The sequence below is a fragment of the Poecilia formosa genome, unplaced genomic scaffold, assembly GCF_000485575.1.
Source record: "Poecilia formosa unplaced genomic scaffold, Poecilia_formosa-5.1.2 Scaffold2214, whole genome shotgun sequence".
In the NCBI taxonomy this organism is placed as follows: domain Eukaryota; kingdom Metazoa; phylum Chordata; class Actinopteri; order Cyprinodontiformes; family Poeciliidae; genus Poecilia; species Poecilia formosa.
In genome coordinates, this window is record NW_006802153.1 from 156,931 (window position 1) to 166,385 (window position 9,455).

The 9,455-nt window shown below is 42.5% G+C and overlaps 2 protein-coding genes and 1 long non-coding RNA gene across 5 annotated transcripts in view; 1 reads left to right on the forward strand and 2 right to left on the reverse strand.

The window, feature by feature from the left end:
* pak5 (p21 protein (Cdc42/Rac)-activated kinase 5) overlaps window positions 1–283 on the reverse strand; it is a 69,928-nt gene extending 69,645 nt beyond the window's left edge. Inside the window, exon 1 of the mRNA XM_007544772.2 lies at window positions 199–283. The gene's annotated coding sequence lies outside the window, so the exon portion shown is untranslated. The remainder of the gene's footprint in view (window positions 1–198) is intronic.
* LOC103133028 (galectin-3) lies at window positions 265–9,412 on the forward strand. Of its 3 annotated transcripts, none has more exons than XM_016667700.1 (8): window positions 265–409; window positions 5,035–5,099; window positions 5,495–5,514; window positions 5,726–5,772; window positions 5,950–6,480; window positions 6,563–6,651; window positions 7,446–7,617; window positions 8,185–9,412. In XM_016667700.1, exons 1-8 carry the CDS (start codon window positions 278–280, stop codon window positions 8,341–8,343), a joined length of 1,215 nt encoding a protein of 404 aa, XP_016523186.1. In that variant the 5' UTR covers window positions 265–277; the 3' UTR covers window positions 8,344–9,412. The 3 variants fall into 3 exon arrangements, with proteins under 3 accessions (XP_016523186.1, XP_007544842.1, XP_016523187.1); XM_007544780.2 differs by lacking the exon at window positions 265–409 and adding an exon at window positions 899–1,691 and having other exon boundaries at window positions 5,495–5,519; XM_016667701.1 differs by lacking the exons at window positions 265–409; window positions 5,495–5,514 and having other exon boundaries at window positions 5,017–5,099.
* Window positions 1,762–3,076, reverse strand: LOC107835372 (uncharacterized). Its single transcript, XR_001661203.1, has 3 exons — window positions 2,988–3,076; window positions 2,069–2,141; window positions 1,762–1,974 (listed from the first exon to the last, which is right to left on the reverse strand). It is a non-coding gene; the product is annotated as an uncharacterized LOC107835372 (long non-coding RNA).
* Window positions 9,413–9,455: the final 43 nt, after the last annotated feature.

The following is a 9,455-nucleotide window of genomic DNA, read 5'->3' on the forward strand; positions in this document are numbered from 1 at the left end:
ATCATCGGACAAGAATTTCACCTCAGCAAAAGCTGCTGCTGCTTCTTCTTTTTTTTTAAACCCTCCTGTGCATGGAGATAGCAGCAGCAGCAGCAGCAGCAAGCAGGCAGACACATTCATTTATTTTTTTTTTTGTTTGTTTGTTTGATTGATTTAACCGTCAAACGGCGTCTTTCCAACGTCCTCCTCCGCACCTACCTGCTTGTGTTGGGGGTCGAAGAGCTCACATGTCCCGTCGGCTTGTATTTGGTCTGTTCCTGTTGATGTTATTAGAGGGATGAGCACCGTTATGTGTCTGCCAGCGCCATGTTATTATCTCTTTGGAGTGGAGGACTGTGCGGTCCTGTGCGCTACATCCGGGCTGCTGGGGAGAGCGAATGAGCGCAGAGCGGGGCGGAGAGCTGGCTGGGTATGTGGAGCACCTGTACTGTGCAGCACCACGGACACTTTCCACTCATGGATACAGCGCAACAAGGCAGACACTAGAGATTCAACCTGCTAACCATGTGGTGATTCTTACTAGAGTAAGAAAGTATAAAAAAAAAACAGGAATTGGATATCCCAAGTGTTTATTTTGTTTTAATTCCTTGAAAGTATATAGGTCCGAACTTACAGAAAATATCGAGACTTTCCTGAAATAATGTCAATTTTTTTTTTTTGAGAAAAGTGTTTTTTTTTTTGTTTTTTTTTGCCAAAATCAATATTTGGTAAGAAAGGCATGGTGTTTTCTTTCTTCCTTTCTTTCCTTATTTCTTGCTTTCTTTCTTCTTTTTAAAAAAATAAAAAATAAAAATCACTTCAAAATATATTTTAAGAAAGTAAATAAACAGAACACAAGAAATAAATAGCAAAACACAAAGGAATGAACAAATATGGCAAGACCTAAACAGCACTAATGAACACAGAGATAGGAACCGAACTCGGAATAATAAAATGATAAAAAAAAAAAAACACCAATACAAGTGAAGACAAAAACTAAAAATCCACCAATTGGATCTTGGCTGTGTTTATAACAAAATCAAAGATGGTTTGTTTCCATTGGAAGTTGTTTAGGGCATGAGAGTGTTGATGCTAAAAACAGCTGCCTCCTGCATTTTTCAGGTTTCTACGCGATAAAATGGTTTCGATCGGCATTTGCCAAATCCAGATACTGTATGCACTGTATGCGTGTGATCTCTCCTTCTGTAAATGGCAATGAGCTCCAGGTGAAACACACTCTGGGATCTTTTCGTCTTGTTGGTAGACATTAAAAGTTATCGTCGTGTTTTCAAATTCAAGCTTCTCTCCTAAACCTGTGGTGTGAACGCTGAAGCAACTTGAAAACGGACACCGTCCTCCTTCCTCTTTTATCCGCCTAAAAAAAAATCTCCTGGGAAACGCGAACCCCTGCTAGCAAAGAGAACACCCCTCTGGCTCAGGACTATTTAAAGCTGAAGCCTAACTTATCATGGGCTTTCTTGACGCCCACATCTATTTTTCACATTTGGGCGCAGGGGGAGTCGTCAGGGGGAGGAGATGGTGTTCTCTCACCCACACTGTGCATGAGTTACAGAGTGGGATCGGTTTTGGCTGCAGCAGCAGCAGTTTTAATCACGCTGAAACTACCAGCCTCGGCGTAATTTATTAGGATTGTTAGATATGAGCAACCGAAAGTACAGCTTGGTTATAAGAGAAAGCAAAAAGGATGGAAGGTATTGCTTTTTGCTTCATCTGAAAAGTGTGGCATACATTTGTACTTTAAAAAAAAGAAAAAGGTGGGTGTGATTTTCTTTTTTTGTCTTTTATTGTTTCCTGGCTTACATGCAAAATGCTGCGTGATGGAAAATTTTTCTTCAGCAGTAAAATGGAAACATCTCAAAAGTCGACGGAAGGATCAAAATATGGGACGGACGTGGAAGAAAACCTGTCAGAGGACTGCAGAGGACTCAAACCTGAAGAGGAGGTTCACCTCAACGCAAAACAGCGACCTAGAACCTGCAACCAGAGCAACAATCCAATGATTAAGCTCAAACTGCATTTATATGCTACAGCGGCCTTTAAATCCACAGTTAAATCCAGTTGACCAAACCTGAAAACTGACTTTCGCACACGCTCCAACACGCCTCCCATAAGATCCCAGTAAAACATATGGTAGCTTGTGGCTGCAAAATAAGAAAAAGAAATAAACATTTAAGGAGCGAAATCCAGTGCAAAAGCCTGGCACAGAAGAGCTCTGAACCGAGATCAAACAAAGCAAAAGCTCCAGGTTCCATTAAAGCTTTGTGAAGGGTGATGAAAGGAGAAACGGGTTGCACAGAGGCGGTAGCAAAACTGCTAGAATGATTTGGGAAGTGAAAACGGATTTTTACTGATTGTGACCGCCGAGCCTCTTAGTGAATTATACATACGTGTCAATGTTTGCCTTGTAGATGTCAGCCGTGCAGAAGAAACAGAACATTTCATTGTGCCAACAGTAAGAGTGTTAATCTCTCTCCCACCTCAGGGGAACTTTTACTGTCTCCATCTAGTGGTGGACTATGGAGGTGCATGGCTTTTTAAACAAATTTACCATGCTGATGGTTATGGGTGAAACGTCAACAAAAGCTCATGTGTGGAGAACAACAGTGTTGTAATTTGTGATAGTAATCTGCCTCCAGAAACACACACTTCCCACAAACACACGTAAACACTCAGGTTTTTGCAACGACAAGAAGAGCGAAAGAAAGAAACACACGTCGCTGTGTCCCCATGGCAACTAGCAATATTGTATCTCCCTCTTGCTTACTATCTCTTACACGCACGCTCCCTCTGATTTCATCTTTCACTCAGTCTTTGAGCGCACAAAAGCAAAAAGAAAAAAAAAAGACAACAAATCACAAACGCCAGTCGCAGCGGGGGATTGCCTGTTTGCGCTTCACTCATTCAGTTATTGTGCGTTTAGGAAGAGAGAGAGACGCGATGAAGAGATAGGATAGAAGGCGTCAGGGTGTGAGGAGTTTGGGGCTTACGGGTTTTCTGGAACGAGGCCCAGAGCTTATCAGAGGCTAAAGCCTCCGTCGTCACTTTGGAGAGCCCTCCTCCTGCCAGAGAGCCGTCTTCTGCCTCACAGCAGCGTGCCTCGCGGTTCCCTCCTTTTTCTCCCATTGGCTGAAGCGACAAAAGAACATCTCCTGCGAGTGACATCATTACTCTCTGCCTCTCGCCGACAGGAACATGTCAGGACCACATGGCAAACATCCACCGGAGTGGAGCACTGTAATTTGCTCTCAAGTTGAAACTGAGCTATATTTATTGTGTGTGTGTGTGTGTGTCAGCTATTCATCAAATTAGTCGTGCAGCTGAGGCCAAATTGAGTCCTTAGATGGGTTGAGGATGTTGGTGTTGTCGGTTTGGGCTCTACGGAGGCCACATGGTGCCGACAATATGCTTAAGAAAAAAGGAACATTCTAGACGATGTCGGCCAGCAAAGTCAGTGTCAGTACCGTGTAAAACGTTTGACAAATTTTGCAACACATCTTGAGAACGTCGGTGTCATTTCTCGAGGCAAATCAACAGAGAAAAAAACAAATATTTGTGGTTTTTACATTTTTATTGGTTCAACATCTGAAAGGTTTGGTGCGTGTGTCTGGAGTCACTGAGGGAAACACTTTGGAAACAACTTTTTAGCGGAGTGACCGCTGCGGATTTGGTATATCTTCACCGTGATTCGCTCACCTGAGGACTGCTTTTCACAAAACATCTCATTCTAAATCAGCTAAACACAGAGCTAACCCCAAACCTCTTCCTCCAATTTATTTATCCTGCCTTGAACCATTTTGCAAAATATCCTTCTCTTCCACCTTGTAATTATGCAGCACTCTGTGTCGATCTTTCACATAAAATCCCACTAAAATCGAGTGAATTTCCTTGTTGCAACATGATGAAATTTCATGAATACTCATTCAGGGGACTATAAATTTCCATTTGCCTCAACAGGCAAATCAATGTAAAAGTGCATTACTCTCATTGCTTAGCAAACGGCCATTGTCGCGGCACTATAAGTTTCAGCTGTTGACATGAAGCCAAAAGGCTTTTAGACTCAGAGATTATGGCCATCAGCGACAGAAAAGGGTTGCGGTAAACGTAAAGTAAAGCTCTCCGTCTATAGCTGGAAAAAAAAAAAAACATAAAACCAGCAGCAAGACCCGCTGGCTGCTGGATTATGTCATTCTCTCAGCATTTGCAGTTTCAGACATTTTTCAGCTCAGATGACAGGTAATCTAATAACGAGGTGATGCAAAGCACATTAAACTGTGTGAATCCACATGTGTTGTTGTGATGCCGTTGCCATGGGGACTTATTGGATAATCACAGGAAAAATGTACCTGGTTGAGTCTGACCCTGCAATCGCTCATGTTTATGAAGAGAAGAGCGGCGCTGCATGGTGGAGAGAGGAGGGTGGGGGGGAAATATTAAAGCAGAAGTGGGAGTTTTACCAGAAGGGAAACTATGAAATGAATGTGGAGGTGAAACAGGAGGTACTGTGTGACCTTTTCAGTCATCAGTGTGTGTGCGTGTGTGGGTGTGTGTGTGTGTGTGTGTGTGTGCGTGAACCACGTGACCGTCGAGCATCCAGCGCCGGGTCCTGACTTCCTCGTCTATCTTCGGTAATTGCGTTACTTTTCGAGCGTTGCACAGTCCCATGACTGCTCAACGGAGAAACGGACCATCGTCAGCATGAAAAAAACAATCCATTGTTTTGTTTTCAGACTTGGTTTGGTGAAAGAAAGAGAAACCTTCTGGAAGAACAGTTCAATTTTGTCATGTTTATATGATTCACATCAAGACATAGAAAGTTGTACAGATTCTACTTTGCTGCCTTCTTTTTTCTTTCATCTGTGTTAAGCTTGAGTAAAATGTGACAACTGTTAGGCTGTAAAACTTGTGTAAGGCAACAGGAAAGGTGTGTTTGTACTCACAGCATGCTGTTGTAGTCTGATAGTTGGATGATGGGGTGAGGAGGAGTCGGCTGCTGTGAGAATCAGGGGCTATAAAAGGCTTTTTCTTTGGCCACAGCCAAACATCCTGAACCACAGCAGATCCTGCTCCCGTCTGGACCTAAGGACCAAACCCAAACGAAGGTAACCAACGTTCTTATCTGGTTCTGTTGCAGATTTCCAACAAGTCTGGAAGATAACTTTAAATCTGTTGTATTTAAATTCTCCAGCAAAACGGAAATTTTTATCGATGTGTCAGTCTTGAATAAGCTGTGTAAGCATACACAGAGAAGTATTTACCTTTATACTGCTGCCAGAGAAGAAAGGTTCAACTAATGGAAAGCAGTGGCGACATAAATCTAAGCAACTGAGATAATTACAGTGAGAGTGAAAATGGAAAACAGCTAAATCAAAGCATATGAATGGCAAAAAATATAAAACTTAAGAGACGGACTTAACAAATATAGCACCGATGAAACCAACTATTTACATGCAATGTATAAAAAGACACACAACCAAGCCTTTTTTTTCTCCTACAGACAAAGCTCTTCCTGTTTAGGTCAGGTAATATTACCAATTTCTATTTCATAAATAACAGAATGTTGAGACAGAATTTTTTTTTGTCATGATGTAACGACCAGAAAAAAAAAATCAAAGAAATTTATTTTTCCATATACTTCACTGACTTCTTCATTTTTTTTCTTTCTTTTTGGTTGTGAGAGCTAACGCAAGCTAAAATAAATAAACTGAACCCAGTCTTTTTCTGACAGGCAGCATGGATGTAAGCAGTACATCAAACTCTCAGATCCCCACACTGGTAAGAATGACGGTTTTTTTTTTTTCTTTTTTCATATTTCCCCCTGTGAATAAATGCTTAATTGTTTGCATTTCCAAGTAGGTTTCCTCCATCTTGTCCACTCTGTCTCTTCCCCGTATCTCCCTGCTGGCTCCTGAACCTCCTCTCTCTCCGTCTTCCCCTTCTCCTCCGTCTCAGCATGCGGACGCTCTGTGTGGCGGCTGCCCGCCCTCTGGTTCTGCTCCGCAGTCCGGCGGCCTCTGGCCCACTCTGCCGCCGTCCGGAGCCGGGTTCCCCGCGTGGCCCGGTCAGCCCACCCAGCCCGTGCCGTGCTGGACCGGCCAACCAAACACCGCGTGCTGGCCCGCTCCCCAACCGGCTCCGGTTTCAGTTCCCGCTCCTATTTCAGTTTCCGCACCGACTCAAGTTATAACGCCACCGGCACCGACCGCAACCTTGGTCCCAGCGCCAGTTCAGGTTCCGACTCCCGCAGTCCAGCAGCCCTGTCAGCCATGTTGGCCAGCCACGCAGTACCAGCCGTCCCAGCAGCCGGCTCCGATTCAAACCCAGGTGCCTGCTCCAGCTCCGGGCGCCACCACCATCCACCCGGGCTTACCCGGCTGGCCTGCTCACCCTGGCTGGCCTTATAACCCAGGACAGTCAGGATGGCCCGGACAGAATCCGTCTATGATGGCGCCCCACTGGCTTCCCCCCACATCTGGACCTATGGTCAGTGAATACAAGGGGTCCAGCGAACATACTACTGTTGTGCTGTCATGATGCTTTCTTATGCTTCTCTCTCACTGTGCAGAGTGTGCCGTACAACTTAAACCTGGCTCGAGGAGTATATGACAAAATGATGATGACAATCCTGGGTTATGTCAAAGCCAATGCCAACATGTGAGCCTCTATCTGATGATTAGTGTTCACAGCTCATTTTATCATGTTACAAACACATTTCAATGTATTTTGTTGGGATTTTATGTGATGGACCAACACAGCCACCCAAACACAAGATGTACATTCAACTTAAACCTGTGTGGATGACGTCTAATGGCTATTTCAGGCTGACTGCTTCTTCATTTGGCCCAGAGAAATATGCTAAAAATAGATCTGGTGCCACCCAATTTTTCTCCTTTTCATTCACATTTAACCACATCTATATTTGCACTCTTTAAAATCCAAACTTGGCACCCGTTCGCAGGAAAAGTTGTGTTAATGAAACTCATGCCCGCAACATGACGGTGCCACCACCGTGTTTCTCAGAGGAGGATGGTATGTTTGGCGGGATGTGCAATATTTCTCCAGCTGTTTCCAGAAATCCCAACAAGTTAAATGTTGGTCTCACGTGACCGGAGCACCTTCCTCTGTTTGTTTCGTCCCCTGCATGAGTTATGGCAAACTGTAAACTAGAGTTCTCATGGCTTTCTTTCAAAAATGGCTGTCTTCTATATAGAGCCTCCCGTCTTCCAACAGTCCCACTACTAATTTATCTAATTTTGAAGGCATTTATTCCACTTTTCATCTGCGCCTCTGGATTAGTACGTGTTGGTCTACCTCATTAAATCCCAAATGTAAAACACAAGAGCATGCGTGGTTGACTTGACAACAGACAACGTGCATGACTGTTGTGCAACAACGTTTAAATGTAAATGTAGGGAATGAATATGAGCGGCCTGGTTCCCCCCCTTTAGGTTCACAGTCAACTTCCTGAGAGGCAACGACATTGCCTTTCACATCAACCCACGCTTTAACGAGGGGGGCAAGCAGGTGGTCGTCAGGAACCACAAATTGGGAGATCGCTGGGGCCCAGAGGAGAGGGAGCTTAAGGGACCCTTCCCTTTCGCTCCTGGGAGCCCGTTTGAGGTGAGAAAATTAAAGTCAGGGGATTTAAGCGGCTATAGATCATTTATTTTACTCCTCTAAAAGGGTTTGTTTTGTGAAGCTATACCAAACTGAATGAGACGCTGCTTACGTAAAACAAAATATGGGAATCTAACTCAACGATACACTTCTCATCTCTTAACTGCCAGCAGAACGTGCAAGAGCTTATCGCTTAAAGTTGCAGCAGGCTATCAGTGCTGAACAGCATGTAACTGACTCCAGGTCACTTTTTCATGGTTAACGTCAGGCTAACGTTTGGAAAAGGTTGGAAGGCCGTTTGTGCAGTCGGATCCTAGATAAGAGTGCTGCTTTACTGCAGGGAGGCTCCTGCAGGTCAGTGGGGCTCTCACGTAACGCGAAACATGAATATTAATCACACGTAACAACCAGGAGCCGTCTGACCTGACGGACGCCGTGTCGGTTTGTGGTGTTGAGAGACACACTGAAGCAGTGGCTCAGATGTCTTTAGATGTTTTTGCTTTCACCGAGTTCACGAAAAAAAAAAAAAAAACACGGCTCTGTTGTTGCTTTGTCTTCCTCCTCCCCCAGATGAAGATCCTGTGCACTCCCGAGACGTTCAGGGTGGCGGTGAACAACATCCCGCTGTTCGAGTTCCGCCACCGCATCCGAGAGCTGAACCAGATCGACCGGATCAACATCCTGAACGACGTCGTCCTCACCTACGTCAACGTGGAGACGCTTCCTTAGATTCTTGTGCAACTTTTCACTCCGAAAAAAAGCACAGATTATCGGCTAAGTTTAAGAAAAGAGCTTAAATCTAAACATTTTTATTGCAGTTTCCTGAAACAACCGACTAAAGAAATGGTGAACAACTTAGATTGTTTTCAGAATGAGCTTTAACTTATCTCTTGGGAGGAAAAAAAAATCTAATAGCGTTGCCTGTGTTTACTTCTAGGGGTCAGCATGAACTAATGGTAGCATTGCTTTTTAATGATTCACATATCCAGGTCTTTTACCAGGTTTTATGACACAAATAATACAAACATGATCATGTTTTATAAAACATTTTGTTGTTTTTTTACAGATAACAATCCTGGACAAACACTAGCTAAAATAAAATCCAGTTAACCATAAAAAATGTAAATGAAAGTTGAAATGATCTCACAGAATAACGGTAAAAAATAAATAAATAAATAAAAAACGAGTTTTTTCCTGAATATTTGTTGCAAAAATCAAGAGAAAAGCATCAAAATGTGCATGTTCATGCAATGTTTACTTTTTTACAGTGATGATTAAATAATAATGATGATTATGTACATTTGTGTTACATATAGCTAAAATAAGCACAAACTACAGCCTTTGAAATGGATTTAACCATTTATTGCATCTTTATTTTTCAGTTTGAAGAGTTTGTCCTAATTGTTAACATTATTTTGTTTATTAAATAAAATGTCACTAACTACGATGTTTCTGTAAAGTGAATCTTAAATAAAGGTTTGAGTAGGAAATTGTTCAGTTTTCAGTTTATTTTGAAGAGAACAAACTCTTTCAGAAAAATACAAAATCTCAGAGCATAAAAAAATAAATCTAAACAAAAGTATAACCAGGATTTTGACGAATAAAAGTAGACATTAAACACTAATGAGACTACACATATTTCAGTAATATTAAAGATCCTGTTGGCACAAAAAAAATATAAAATTGACGTACACTTCGTTTGCTCTAGAGGGATTTCTGCCAAATGAATCAGAAATCATTAATAATTTTTCATAAATCCATTCCCAGTCAATAAAACTTTTTTTTTTCCTGAAAAAAACAACAACAAAAAAACAAGCAGAAACATTTACAGTACTGTAAAT

What these genes read in the sequence shown, in the direction of transcription:
- LOC103133028 (XM_016667700.1), top strand. Translation starts at nt 278, where the DNA reads ATGAGCACCGTTATGTGTCTGCCAGCGCCATGTTATTATCTCTTTGGA. An exon ending in GTCAAAGCCAATGCCAACAT is followed by an intron (nt 6,652 to 7,445) that starts GTGAGCCTCTAT and finishes CCCCCCCTTTAG; the next exon opens with GTTCACAGTCAACTTCCTGA. An exon ending in CTCCTGGGAGCCCGTTTGAG is followed by an intron (nt 7,618 to 8,184) that starts GTGAGAAAATTA and finishes CTCCTCCCCCAG; the next exon opens with ATGAAGATCCTGTGCACTCC.